The 14,394-nt window shown below is 45.2% G+C and overlaps 1 protein-coding gene across 2 annotated transcripts in view; it reads left to right on the top strand.

The window, feature by feature from the left end:
• The first annotated feature begins 518 nt into the window (after positions 1 to 518).
• MED15 (mediator complex subunit 15) overlaps positions 519 to 14,394 on the top strand; it is a 77,681-nt gene continuing 63,805 nt past the window's right edge. The window contains exon 1 of one of the 2 annotated variants that reach the window (XM_006902525.1): positions 519 to 603. In XM_006902525.1, coding sequence (XP_006902587.1) covers positions 536 to 603 — 68 coding nt within the window. In that variant the 5' untranslated portion in view covers positions 519 to 535. The remainder of the gene's footprint in view (positions 604 to 14,394) is intronic. The other variant, XM_006902524.1, reaches the window with a different exon arrangement.

The following is a 14,394-nucleotide window of genomic DNA, read 5'->3' on the forward strand; positions in this document are numbered from 1 at the left end:
GTGTCGGAGATAGTGAGATTGGCATAGGGATAGAGCGGGGTTTAGAGCTGTTGTACATAGGATCGCTATGAGTCGCAGGCTACGCGATGGCACAGAACAACAACATATGAAATGAAGCTTTAATATCTTTGCCTCCAAGGAGTACTCTGGCTGCCTTTTTCCCAAGCCATATCTGTTTGTTCCTTTGGCAGTCCATGATCCCACTCTTCTCCAACACCACATCTCAAACTCTTCTGTCATCTTTATTCACTGTTCAGCTCTCAGGTGCACAGCATGTAATAGGGACTATAGTCCAGAAAGCTCCCAAAAGGTTCCCCACCTCCCCGGGTCCTGACTTTATTTTCCAAAAGCCCTCGGGCGCGACTACACTTCCCACAATTCCACGCGACCGTACGTCCCACAATTCGCGCCACTTCCGGAGCGGCCGAGGTGCTCCACAGACAGCTTCCGGGTTTAGGCCTGCTGCTGCGGTTGAGACGGCGGCTGGGGCGGCGGCGCGGAGTGCGGGCTGCGGGAACGGGGGGTCGGTGCCGGCATGGACGTTTCAGGGCAGGAGACCGACTGGCGGAGCGCCGCCTTCCGGCAAAAGCTGGTCAGTCAAATGTGAGTAGGGGCGGGATGGGGGGGGAAGAGGCGGGATCTTGGGACCTTCCCACCCCCACCTCCTCAGGTCTACCCGGAGCGGCTAGTGAGGCCGGACCCGCGGGGTACACCGGGCCTCGGGACACTAAAGGCGCCGTTGACCTGGTGGGTCTCCGGGCGCGGCTCCTGCCTCCGCCCTCAGCGGACATGGATTGCTTGTTGGCTCTGCTGGGGCTATCCCTGCAAACCAGCGATCCCCTGCTATGAGTCATCGCCCCGAGCTTGCTCTTCGTCACTTGTGCCTTGGATTCTGGCTTTGCTCCCCGCTTTCTCCACGCCGCACATGAAAAGGGAAGGAGGTAGCCTGCAGTGGCTTTTGCAGGTCCAGGTGCTCCGCTGCGCCGCTTGCAGAAAAGCACGTCAGGGTGGGAAGCGTAGGCAGAGGGCAGGGGAGAGATGCAGCTGGGCAAAAGAGAGCTGTTCCTTCGGGGCGTCGGTGTTGGAGACCCCGCACCCAGCCCTCCCCCACACCCCCGGGAAGCGAGGTGTGGCAGGAAGCGGCTGTTGATTCTGGAGGTGGGAGCAGCCACCTCGCTGGGGGGCCTTCAGACCTCCCAGGCAGAGCCTCTCAGCCAAATCCAGCCTCTGCCGCCGCCCGCGCCTTTCTTTCATTTACCAAATTGTGGTTGCGCCTGCCAGCTGTTGTGCTAGCCTTGGATTTGCAGGGACGAGACCGCTGCTGCTCCCAAAGAAACACAGAAAAGGGACATTTAGAATACCTGCTTTTTGTTGGGGGCCATCAAGTCGAAAAAGTACTCATACTGACCCTCAAGAGGGTTTTCAGAGGCAGTAATGTTGAGAGAACAAACAGGTCTGTCTCGGAGAGGGTGAAACCAGGTTACTACTCCTTGGAGGCAAGGATTTTGAAGCTCCTCCTGGCTTGGCCAGGAGGGACCAATTCTTGGAGAAGGACATCATTCTTGGAAGGGTGGAAGGTCAGTGCAGGAGAGGAAGACCCTGGATGAGATGGGTTAACACCGGTGACTGGCAATGGGGCCAGGTGTGATAGTGGGATTGACTCAGGATAGGGCAGGGTTCAGAGCTGTTGTTCATAGGGTTACTATGGGTCATGTCGATTTGATGGCCCATAACCAATGCTCAGGAGGTGAGTGCTAGTCCTCCTGAGGAGCAGCTGAAGGACTAGAATCCAGTGCCTTTGGGATTGCAGCACAGCTTCTTAGCACTAGGCCACCAGAGCTCCCCACACTGATCGCACTGCTTCAAAAACCTGAGGCAGCCTCTGGGGCGGTTAGCTTGGGCAGACTTGGAGCACCCTCTGTGGGGCAAATGATCAGGAAAGAGAAACTAGAAAGAAGAGGAGTGTGCAGGGGACTGAAGAGTCCTAAGCACGGAGACTGCTTTACCTCCAGGCTGAGAGTTCCAGTGCAGGAGTGAGGAGTGCAGGAGAACCAAGTAGAACAATGGTGAGCAGGCACTGGCACGTTTGTCATGCCTACCTGTTGAATCTGGATTTGGCATCTAGCTGCTTCTGAGGTAGTGAAACCCCAGGGTTGGGAAATTCCCCCCTACCAAGTTCCTGGAGATGGATCAAGGGCAAAGACAGGACACCTCAAGAAGCCTGTCAAGAGACTACCATGAGGACTTTGCTTTCCACTTGGTGCCAGGCTACTAACTGAAAGATTGTTAGTTTGAATCTACAATCTCTTAGGAGCTCTAAGGTAGAAAGATGAGCCATCTTCCTCAGAGATTGGATGGAGGGTCACTGTGGGTTGGAATCTACTAAGCAGGACAGTGAGATTCCCAGGCCTCAGAGCCTGGTGCATGAAATGCCACATTTGAAATGGTTGTAAGATGACCTGGGCAGGTGAGGGATGATAAATGCCTGCCTGCGTTCTGCAAAAGCAGAAGCGAAAAGGGAAAGAAGGGAGATTGTTAATGGTGCTTGATGATTGGGGGCACAGCGGGGTGCAGGTTGTGGATCAGGGGGGACAAAAGAAAGTGGGCTGAAGGCTGAGACTCTTGGGGTCCATGGAGAGCTGGGCTCTGCCGCTTTGAGTAATTATGCAGACTGGGGAGCAGCGCAAGGTTTGTTGTTGTTGCACTCAAACTTCTCCATGCTTGTAAAGCAGAGCCGAGCCCCAGAGGGTTTTCAGGAAGCACATCTCCAGACTTTGCTTCAGAAGTGGCCCTGGGTGGACTCTGAACAGCCAGCCTTTTGTTTTAACAGCCAGTTGCTTAACCTCTCACTACCCCATTGGGGGCTTCCAATTCAAAGGAAGGATGTGAAAGACTGGAAACTTGTGTAGTGAGTGAAGCCCCCAACGCAGGAATTCCTCTTTGAGGAAAGCCAGAATTTAAAAACCAGCAGGAGCTATAACCATCCAAAAGATGGTGCTAGAAGGGCAGAGAGCTCAGAGAGTTAAGGCTCTCCGAATAATTTCTCATTCATCTTCCTTTTGCTTCCAGGGGAGCTAGTTTCATACTTTCGGACATTTGCAAGGTTCCTGCATATGTATTGGTTTCTATGGCTGCTGTAGCAAATGGACACAAACTTTCAGATTTAAAGCAACATAAATTGATTGCTTTTGGTTTCTGTAGGTCAGAGTTCCAGGTAGACTCAACTGAGTCAGTGTTTCCCCCCCACCCTTAAGTAAAATTTTTATATTCTACTGGTTTGCTTTAAAAGTTTTTATGTGTTGCTTTTCACACCAGGTATTTCACATTTCTTTCCCTTTCCCTCTACCCATCAAGCTGTGATTACCCTCCTGCCCATGCTCCCCCTTTCCCCCCTTGGTTCCTCATACACATTTTACTAGTTATCTTTCTACTATAATGGTCTTGTACAGTATTTGTCCTTATGAAACTTATTCACTTAACATAATGCTCTCCAGTCCCTCCTAAGTTAGGTAGTGATTTTCAAAAACATTGTTCCTGCATGCTGCATAGTGTTCCATCGTGTGAATGTACCATAACTTCTCCATCCATTTGATTGTGGTTGAACATTTTAGGCTGTTTCCATGTTCTTGTGAGGGTGAATAATGCTGTTATGAACAAATCTTTGTTTATGTCTCAGTTCTCATTTTCTCTGAGTATATTCCAAGAAGTGAAATAGCTGTGTCATATGGAATTTCTGTGTTCAGCTTTCTAAGGAAATTCTAAACTGCCTTTCAGAGAGGTTGTACCATTTTACAATCCCACCAACAGTGTATAAGATAAGAGTTCCTATTTCGCCACATCCTCTTCCAGCATTTATTACTTGCTTTCCTGGTAAATTTTGCCACAGCTACTGGAGTGAGATGGCATCTCATTGTGGTTTTGATTTGCATCTCTCATATTGCCAGTGATTTAAAAAAATGTTTTATTTCATTATTTTTTTGTGTGTACTGTCAAGTCGGATCTGACTAGTACAGGAGGAGATTGCGCCTCCTTCCCAGCAGAGGATCTGGTGGATTCAAACTGCGTACCTCTGGGATTGCAGTGCAGCTTCTTGCCACTAGGCCACCAGAGCTCCCTATTGCCAGTGATTTTGAGCATTTCTTCATTTATTTGTTTGCCACCCAAATATGAAAATTCTTCCCATGTCTTTTGTCCATTTTGTAATTGTGGTATCAGTCTTTTTCTTTTGGAGGCCCTGTAGAAGTCTACAGACTTTTGACATGAGATCCTTGTCTGAAATGGTGTTGCTAGATGTTTTTTTTTCCAGTCAGTAGATTTTCTGATTGTGATCTTAAATGGTCATGATAAGGTGTGGTAGGACTTTCCTGGATCCTTCAGGTTGTTAGCCAAATTTAGTTCTTTGCAGGTATGGGACAGAGATATTCTATTCCCATTGCCAGTGGTCATTTCATTCCTAAAGGCTGCTTGGACTCATCTCATGCTTTCTAGGGTTCTCTCCAGAGGGCAGGACTCTGGCCTCAGCCAAAGTCTCTGATTTTTAGGACTCAGATTAGATTGGACTGACTTGGAAAAGCCAAGATAATCTCCCTGTTTTAAGTCTGTAGTCTTGGTTACATCTTCAAAGCTTCTTTTTTCATATAATGTAGAATATTCAAAGGTTCCAGGGATTAAAAACAGTTGGCACAAAGCCAGTCCTGACTCAGAGCAACTCCAAGTATGGCAGAGCAGCACTGTGCTTCATAAGGTCTGTCCCTCCCCTGTCCCCTAAATGGTTTGTTTGCAGTGGCTGACTCAGGACAGTGGGGTTTGGAAGAGGAGACAAAGCTACTGTGGGAGACTCCATCAGGTTTTTGTTGACTGATTCCCTTTGGCCCTGTGATCACAAATGGGTTTTTTTGTTGCCTGTTTTTATTTTTTAAACTTTGTAGTATGGTTTGTGTGAACATTTACAGTTGCAGATGGTTTGTTCCATTCAACAGTTCATACACATTTTGTTGCATTAAATTGATTATAATCCCAATCAATGTAATAAGGTTGTTGTTAGGTGCCATTGAGTGCAGTATGACTCTTCAGTACACCATTAAATATCAGATCTGAACCCTGACCTAACCTCACAATATCTGACACACATGAGCCCATTGCTGCAGTCAGTGTCAGTCTACCTACTTGAGGGTCTTTCTCCCTTTTCACCATTCTTCTACCTTTCCAAGCATGATGTATCTCTTCAAGGAATAACCTCTTCTAGCAACATGTCCAAAGAGTGGAGTGTGAGATGATATTTTAACAAAGCAGCTACTGGATTTGAAACATGCACTTCTGTGTTGACACACGGTTTCTTAACCATTTAAGGCACTAGAGCACTGTCTGCCATATAGTATGAAATATTCATTATGCTAAAAATGAAATGTTAGTTATTACATTTACTATTATTATGTATCTTCAATATAAATTGAAGCTCAATGTCAAGAAAACAAAGATTCTTACCACTAGGCCAATTGGCAGCATCATTATAGACAGAGAAGAGATTGAGATTGTTAACAGTTTCAGCATGTTTGGTTCCACAACAACAATTATGGCACCAGCAGTCAGGAAATGAAAAAATGAATTGTATTGGGGAAATCTGCTATCAGGGGCCTCTCCAGAGTGCTGTGGAGCAATGGTGTCAGTCTAGAGACTAAGGTGCACTTAATCCAAGGCATGGTCTTCACTATGCATCAGGGAGCTCAACAATGACTAAGGATGATAGATTAAGAATTGATGCCTTTGCGTTGTTGTGCTGGAGGGAGAGTATTGCACATACCGTGGATTACTAAGAGAACAAATAGGTAGGTCTGTTCTGGAGAGGATGAAACCAAGTTGCTTCTTGGGGGCAAGGATTTTTTTTCCCTATAATTATATTTTATTAATTTTCTAAACATTTACAGAGATTTTGTGTCTCCATTCATTCATTGTTGCACTATTCTCTCTACCCTCCTCCCAGTTTGTTCTTGTCCAAATGCCACAGTGCTTGTCAAAGCCAGTTCTGATTAATCTTCTTTGTCAGTGTGTCCTTTGCCATTCCCTATCACTCCTCCCTGAGAGAGACTTCACCCTGAGGGGGGCAAGGATTTTGAAACTCCATCTCACATACTTGGGGCATGTTGCCAAGAGGGACCAGTCCATGAAGAAGGCCATGAGATGGATTGGCTCAGTGACTAGGGTGATGAATGGGGTTAGGCATGTCAGAGACGATGAGATTGAGCAGGGTTCAAAGCTCTTGTACATAGGGTTGCTTTGAGTCACAGGCAACTTCAACAACATGTAACAACTATTATATATAGCTCACAAATTCTATCCTGTTGTGACCAATTTATTTTTATCAATGATTAACAAGCCCCTGGACTTAAATCCTGGTTTTTCTGCTTAACAGTTGTATGGCCCCAAACAAATTCTGTAACCTCTCTCAGTATCTGTAGGTCAAGGATAATAATACATACATGCTTCAGAGATACCTACTTTATTGTACTTACATTTTAGGTAAAGGAGCTCTCTTCGAGTAGTCCATAGGGGATTTTGCTGCAAACTCAAAGTCCAGGCCTCTGTCGAGTTTGAATCCACCAGTAGTAGTTGCAGCTCCATAGGAAGAAGATGGGCAGTCTCCTGCCATATAATTTACAGCCTCAGAAACCCAGTGAAGGGTGTAATCATTCTCGCCTCACTTCTGCCCTCTGTCCTTTCCATGTGTGCTTTCTTGTCCCTTCCTGCTCTCTGACCAAATGCTGCACTTTGAATCTTTCTAAGGAGTGTGTCGCATAATCCACAGGGAGTTGCACTGCTAACCCAAAGGCAGTGTTTGAAATTCATCCACAGATCCCCAGGAGAAAGATGAGCTATCTACTTCCATGAGATACACTAAAAAGGCTTCATTATGCTCTTCTGTCCTCCTTGCCTTTGACTGCTAGCTGTACCAGCATCTGCCCGCAGACCCCCATGCTTGCCACCATTCCTCGCAAAATTGAGGAAATCAAAGACTTTCTCTCCCGGTCAGGCGAAAGGATGCCAAATCTGTCAAGATCAAGAAGAATAAGGATAATGTGAAGTTTAAGCTTCCGTACAGCAGGTACCTTTACACCCTGGTCATCACAGACTAAAGAGAAGGCTAAAAAGCTGAAGCAGTCCCTGTCCCCAGGTTTGGCAGGCAGTGAAAGAGCTGAAATGAACCAACATGCTGATTTGAACTATAAAATTTTTAAACACACACACACATCATTGCTGGCTCTCCATTGGGGTTTTGGTGAATCACACAGGAGTAGATTACTCATCTTTCTCCGTTGGAACAGCTGATGGATTCGAACCACCTGCCTTTGGGTTGACAGCACAACTTTATCCACCAGAGCTCTTCCTGTTTGTAACCTCTGAAAATTTACTGGAGGATAAACTTTGATTTCTACTTTATAGCAATGTTTTTTTAATTTGAAGAAGTCTAAACCTCTTTCGTGTTATTGTGGTTGGGTGCTATTGCGTCAACTTCAACTTATAGTGACTCTGAACTACCGTTTGCTGTCCTATGCCTTATCATCTTTGATACACTGAAGTCTGTTGTTATGCTGTATCTGTCTGTCTTGTTGAGTTCCTTTCTCTGACCCTCTACTTTCCCAAACATGATGTCTTTTTCCAAAGACTGGTCCCTCCTAATAACATGCCCAAAGTATGTGAGAGATTCAACAACCTTATCTCTAAGGACCACCCTGGCTGCACAGTCTCCCAAAAAATATCTGTTTCTTCTTTGCCACTCTGTGGGATATTCAGTACACTTTTCTGGCACCTCAACTTCAAGATCCAGTTCTTCTGTCACCTTTATTCATTGTCCAATTTTTAGATGCATAGCACATAATTGAAAATGTGGTAGTTTGAATCAGACACACCTTAGTCTTTAAACTGACATCTTTGCTCCTTAGTGTCTTTTAAATTTTATTTTATTATTTTGTGTGTGTACCGTCAAATAGGATCTGACTGGTACAGGAGGAGATTGTTCCTCCTTCTCCAGCAGAGGATCTGGTAGATTCGAACTGCACGTCTCTGGGATTGCAGTGCAGCTTCTTGCCACTAGGCCACCAGAGCTGGGATTGCAGTGCAGCTTCTTGCCACTAGGCCACCAGAGCTCCCTGCTCCTTAGTGTCTTGAGGCCCTTGACAGCAGATTGGCCCGGTGCTTTTGATTGCTTAACTGCTGGTATCTTGGATGTTGATCCAAGTAATAAGAAATCATTGGCAAGTTCAGTGTTGTGCCTATTTCTCATAATGTTGCCTGTTGGCCCAGTCCTGGGGATTTTTGTTTTCTTGATGTTAATGTGTATGTAATCCATCTCTGCAGCAAATGTTTTGAATCCTGTTCACTTTTCAGCAGTCAAGGTTGTGTCTGTGTCATCTGCATAATGTAGGTTGTTGTTGAGTTTTCCCTCCAATCCTGAAGCTACTACTTCTTAAGGTCAGGTCCAGCTTCTTGAATGATTTGTTCAGCTTATAGATATAATAGCTATGGAGAAAGGTCACCTTTCTTGATTTTAAAGCATTTGGTGTTCCCTTGTTCTGTTCAGACAGTTGCTCCTTGATTTATATACAGGTTTCGCATGAGCATAATTCCTCTTTTTCTCAATGTTAGCCATAATTTGTTATGACCCACACTGTTAGGTGCCTTTGCATAGTCAATAAAGCAGATAGACATCACCTTATAACTTGCTTGCTGTTAAGCTGGCAGTTGAGCCACAGGAATACATTCAGTTCCAGCTTTGAAGTCTGTGTAAGGACTATTCCTTGAAGGCTGATTTGTTTCGAACTATATCACCAAGACTTTCTTCCGAGACTCTCCTGAATGGACTTGAACCTCCAGTTGTTCAGTCTGTATTCCTCTGGAATGCTGCTGAAGGTTACCTCAGACCTCATTGCCATACAGTCAGAACTGACTCCTAGCCATTGGGATCGCAGAAGGCACAGCAGGAGATTCTCAAGTCTGTCCCACAGAACTGCTGGTAGATTCAAACCACCAGACAGGTGTGGCCTTGGGGTTAGCAGTACAACATCTCCTTGGTGAAGATTAGGGCCTGCATACTCTGGGGCCATCATTTTATCTAGCACAACTTTGTTGTTTGCTGTCAAGGCAGAACTGACCCATAGCTAACTCTCCAGCAGGTTTTCAGAGGCAGTGTATATCACATAAGAAGAGTTTGTTCATCTTTCTCCTGCGGAGCAGTTGGTGGATTGAAACATATACATTTAGGTTGCCAGCACAACTCCTTTCCGCTAGGCCATGAGAGCGCCCTTTTTCCAAATGAGAGTTTATCCTTTTACAGTTTAGAAAACTAGAAGTCCAGCTTTATGATGCCAGTCGAAGGGAAGGTCCTTGCCCTGTGTCACCTTTCCTGCAGTCTCTGTAGGCCTGGTGGTCCTTGTGAACCTCCATGTAGCTTTTCTCCTTGGGCATGCAGGGAGAGTCTGGTGGTGGCTTCTTGGTGGTAAGGAGGGGTCCCCCTCTCAGTTTACTTTCCTCCCCTTTTATCTCTAGGGAAATTTTGCTATCACAGGTCACACCCAGGGGAACTACTCTTAAATCCCATTAAGGCAGTGGCCTTGTTAGAGAGTGTTGCATTCCACCCTTAATCCTTGTTTTTTGGGGCACAGTTCAATGCATGATAACTCCAGCTTTGGCTCCCAAAATTCATATCCTTGTCACCTGCAAAATAGCACTTTTTATCCAATCATATTACCACAAAAGGCATTAACTCCAAGTCCAAATTCTGGCCTAGGACAGAATTCTTCATTTGTGACTCTGCAGTGCAAGCTGTTACTTTCAAAGGACAGTGGTAACCCAAGCACAAAGTAGGAATATCCAGAACTAACGAGAAAAACTGGAGAGAAAGGAAGGAGAGAGGCATCAAGCATGTCAAAACCCAGCAAGACCTTTTACATTAGCACATGTCAAGGAGGCCATCTAGGCCTGACTCTCCTTACCAGATGCCAGGTATTGCCTGTTTGGTGCTCAGAGTAGAGGTTGCTTGTCTTGAGCTTCAGCTCTGCCTCCCAGGCAGCCTCGTTCTCTTTGGCTGTGTAGTGACTTTGTCTCCTCAGTCCTGGCAGGCCCTTTCACTCTGCCCTCTTGGACATAGCAGCCTGCCTCTTAGAGCTTAGAACAATTACTCCATCCTACGGACAACCTCATATACTCTGGAATAAAGTTGGCAAAGGTCCTATGCTTGGAAACCTACAGAAACAGCTCAACTGTAGACATCCCAGATGCTGTAGCCTTACCGTTTGAGACAGGGACAATTCTGCTTCCCATGCTTCTTGGTCTCGAAGAGGCCAGCCCTGCCTCAGCCCTGCACCAGTAAATGTTGCAAAGTTCTTTGGCTTTACTGATAAATGCCACTCCACTTGAACTCAGAGGCAACCAGCCTTCAAGCTCTGTTTGGCACTCAGCTCCACCAAGTGCTGAAATGCACCTTATTCTGCCAGATGCCTCTTGCCCAAAGATGTGCCATCTGTGTCAGATTCCATCTCTGCACAACTTTCCTAATTCCACTGTCGTGGTTTTCTGCTGCTAATTCTTGTCACCGGTGCTATCTCTCTGGGGTTAAAATTCTCCTTTTCTTTTAAGCCTTCTCTAGATTTCTATTTAACATAATCTGTATTTGAGCATGTTGCTAGGAGAGGCTGCTCTTTAGAGAAGTACATCATAGTTGGAAAGGTGAAGGTCAGCGAAGGAGGGGAATGCCCTTAACCAGATAGATTGCCACAGTGACTGCAGCAGTGGAGTAAAGTGTAATGCCCTCAACCAGATATTGACAATAACCCCTGCAGTCAACACCCCCAATAGTACAAATTACAAATAATACAATTTTTTTTAAATGAAGACATTTAAACCAAAATAACTGAGACTAGATTAAGTACATTCATTCATCAAGTACAATAAATTTAGCATTGCTGCTTATAGTCATGAAAAAACAATTTCACATGCTTTCCTAAATCTTCCAGTACAACCCCTTGATAAAGTGTCTTTGTGCACCCCATTTTCATTTATATGCAGGTGCATCATACGTATTTAGAACTATATAACTTCAGAGTTAAACTGTTACTATATATTGTAAGTGAACACAAGACCAAAACTGAATTCCAATGATGATAATATTCTTTAATCTTTTACGTATATTTCAATTTGTTTCATCACATGGGTAATATTTCCTCTTATTAAATCTGGTCAAAATAAGTAGTGACAACTCAAAAATGTAGGCTCCAACCTTATTACATTACCAAGCATTTTAAATAACAATAAAATCACTCTGTACATCAAAAAAGTAATTTTATACTCATTGCCAACCTCTATTTCCTCTTAAAAGGAAATTTTCATTCTTGATGGCTTGACGACTTGTTCACAAGATAGAGGGAGCATTTACATGATGGTACTTGACAGAGCTTTGCTTTTGACTTGCTCTGTTGTTTATGCTGTTGCTGTAAAGAATTACAGCCACGAAACCTTCCATAAAGTCAACCCAGACATGTAGAGTTGAAACCAATTTGCATTTTATTTGCAATATACCCACTCTGCATTGCTCTTCCTTTGTGCTCTTCCCCCCACCCTTTGTGCTCTTTTTAAAAATCAAATATTTAAGGGGTTTAAAACAGTTGTGGTGGTTATTGATTGCCTGCAAGTCAAGCATGACTCATAGCGACCCTATGAACAAAAGGCCTGAAGTCCCTCTAAAACTGTTGACATTTATAGAGTTTCTGGAGGCTTGTTATTTAGGAAGTGGATGCCACTCCTGTTTCCAAACCTGTCATAGTATGTTATATGTCATTTAGTCACCTGTGATGTACAGTGACCCTCTATGTACAGCAGCTCTGAACCCATCCCTGTCCTAAGTCAATCTCACTAATTCCAACACCTAACCCCCATTGCCCCAGTTACTGTATCAATCCATCTCATGTGGGGTCTTCCTCTCCTGTGCTGTCTATCCACCCTTCTGAACATCATGTCTTTCTCCAAGGACCGATCTTTCCTGGCCACGTGCCCAAAGTAAGTGAGGTGGAGCTTCAAAACCCTAGCCTCCAAAGAGCACACTTTAAAATGATAGTCTTTAGTACTCACACAGTCAGTTTCTGTCACCCAGAGAGAGGGTCCTTCTCAGCTAACTCAACCTGCCCTTTGATAAGTTTCTCTCAGCCCTTTCAGGGATCCTTCCTAGTACCCAGGCCTTGAAATAGGGTCTCTGACATGGGAAACGCCTCTTGAAGGATATAATAGGAAACATTTTCCCAGGAGCTATAGAAGCCACACCCTGGTGTCTTGTTTGTATATACCTTCGAGTTGTCTGCAACTCATAGTGACCCTGTGTACAACAGCTCTGAAGTCTACCCTGTCCTGAGTCAGTCTCACTGACTCTGACACAACTACCCACATTGCCCTAGTTACTATATCAGTCCATCTTATCCTCAGTCTTCCTCTCCTGTGCTGTCCCTCTTCCCTTTCAAGCATGATGTCCTTCTGTAAGGACCGGTCTCTCCTGGCCACATGCCCAAAGTATATGAGATGGAGTTTCAAAATCTTAGCCTCCAAGTAGAAACTTGGTTTCACCCTGTCCAAGACAGACCTGTTTGTTTTCTTGGCAGTTTATGGTATGTTCAGGACTCTTCTCCAGCACCACAACTCAAAATAACCAATTCTTCTGTCATCCTTAGTCATTATCCAGCTCTCTAATAAATAATTGCCGAGACCATAAACTGGATCAGGCATACCTTAGTCTCTAGAGTGGTAAGGAATTACACTTCCAACCCAAAGACACATGGTTCAAATCCATCAGCTGCTCTGCGGAAGAAAGATGAACATTCTCTTCACATTTACTGCTTCTCAAACCCCACTGGAGGGTCAGCTGTGGGTTGGTTCTGACTTGACTATACTCAATAACAGCAAGAACATGGGACAGCAGCTTGCATTCGTGTATAGTGTGGTGCTCTCCAGTCCCTGCTTGTTGTGAAATAGCAAGCATGCAGTTTGTTTCAGAGGGTGTTGGGAGGGAAATGAGATGTTGAGAGCCACTCTGCTCCGTCCCCTTGCAGAAAGAGTTTGTGCAGTGTGGAATGGTAAGAATGGGAGTTAGTGACTCTGGGACAGACCTAAGGGAAGCGACAGGGTGAGAGCAGTGGTGAGTCTGTGGGTAGGCTCTGTGTGGCTTGTCACTGAGCCCCCCACTCCCATGCAGACCTCGGGAGAAGCCACCCTGGGGCCCTGGGGCTGTCTCCTCATAAGATTGTTGAGTTCCTTTTGAAAATACTCACTGGCCCGCGTGACTTCACTGTGCCTGAAAAAGCAGGCTCCAACTTTGTGTCAGAACATTGTTCCTTTTTCTGAGTACCATTCCATTGTATGGGATGTGTCACTATCTGTCCATTGGGAGAGACACTTTGGGTTGTTTGCTCTTTAGGCCACTGTGCCTAAGAAAGACTGGGTTGCTTAGGGTTGTTGTGCCATGCCATCCAAGGAGAAATACTCAACATCCAGGGGAAGAAAGTGGTGTGGGAAACATCCGCAGGAATAAGGCAGGTGGGCATCCCAGTGAGCTGTTGGTGAGGTGCCTGGCCTGGGGCAGAACTCTGGCTCCCATCTACATGGGTGAGGTTGGTGAAAGAGAACCTGGGGTGAGGAAGTGGCCTGGTGTCACTGGTTCCTCAGTCAGCAAAGCTACAGGAGCCAGTGCCCATCACCAGTGCCTATTTTGGTTAGTGTGTTCAGTCCTGGTGGGTGTAGTTCTTTGTTCCTTTCCAAATAACATTGTAGAAATTTTAAAAAACAGGAAGGTGTTTCTCCAGTCTCTGCCTGGGAATGATTATTACTGATATTTTGAACTCTTTCCTTTAGTTCTGTTTCTGTATGTGGATAACCTTATACAGATCCATTTTAGAAATTGGACTTTGTGGGTTCAGTTTGTTGTTGTCGAGTGTCAAATACAACTCATAGTGACCTGATGAACGATAAATCAGACCCCTGTGCCATCCCTATAATTTCTGCCACACTTGAGGCCATTGATGCAGTCACTGTGTCAATGCACCTAGTTGAGGATCTTCCTCTCTTTTACTTACCCTCCATCTTTCCAAGCATGATGTCCCTTTCCAGGGACTATTCTTGCCAAAGTACATGAGAAGATTGACCATACTTGCTATTTTTTTTTTAGATTTATTAATATTTTTATTGGGAAAAGTATATTGGGGGTACAAGGAGGTGAGGGTTGGGGGCAGAAGGGTGAGGATGGGCCAGGATGCAGTTGCAGAGCTGCACAGTTTGGTCAGTGGGGGGAGCAGGTGAAGGAAATGATGAGGGTCCAGTGGGGACCAGATGCTACAGAGGAATGACAAGCATTTTCCAATAGTA

The sequence above is a fragment of the Elephantulus edwardii genome, unplaced genomic scaffold (genome assembly GCF_000299155.1).
Source record: "Elephantulus edwardii isolate Elephantulus edwardi_28Jun2011 unplaced genomic scaffold, EleEdw1.0 scaffold00424, whole genome shotgun sequence".
NCBI classification, from domain to species: Eukaryota; Metazoa; Chordata; class Mammalia; order Macroscelidea; family Macroscelididae; genus Elephantulus; species Elephantulus edwardii.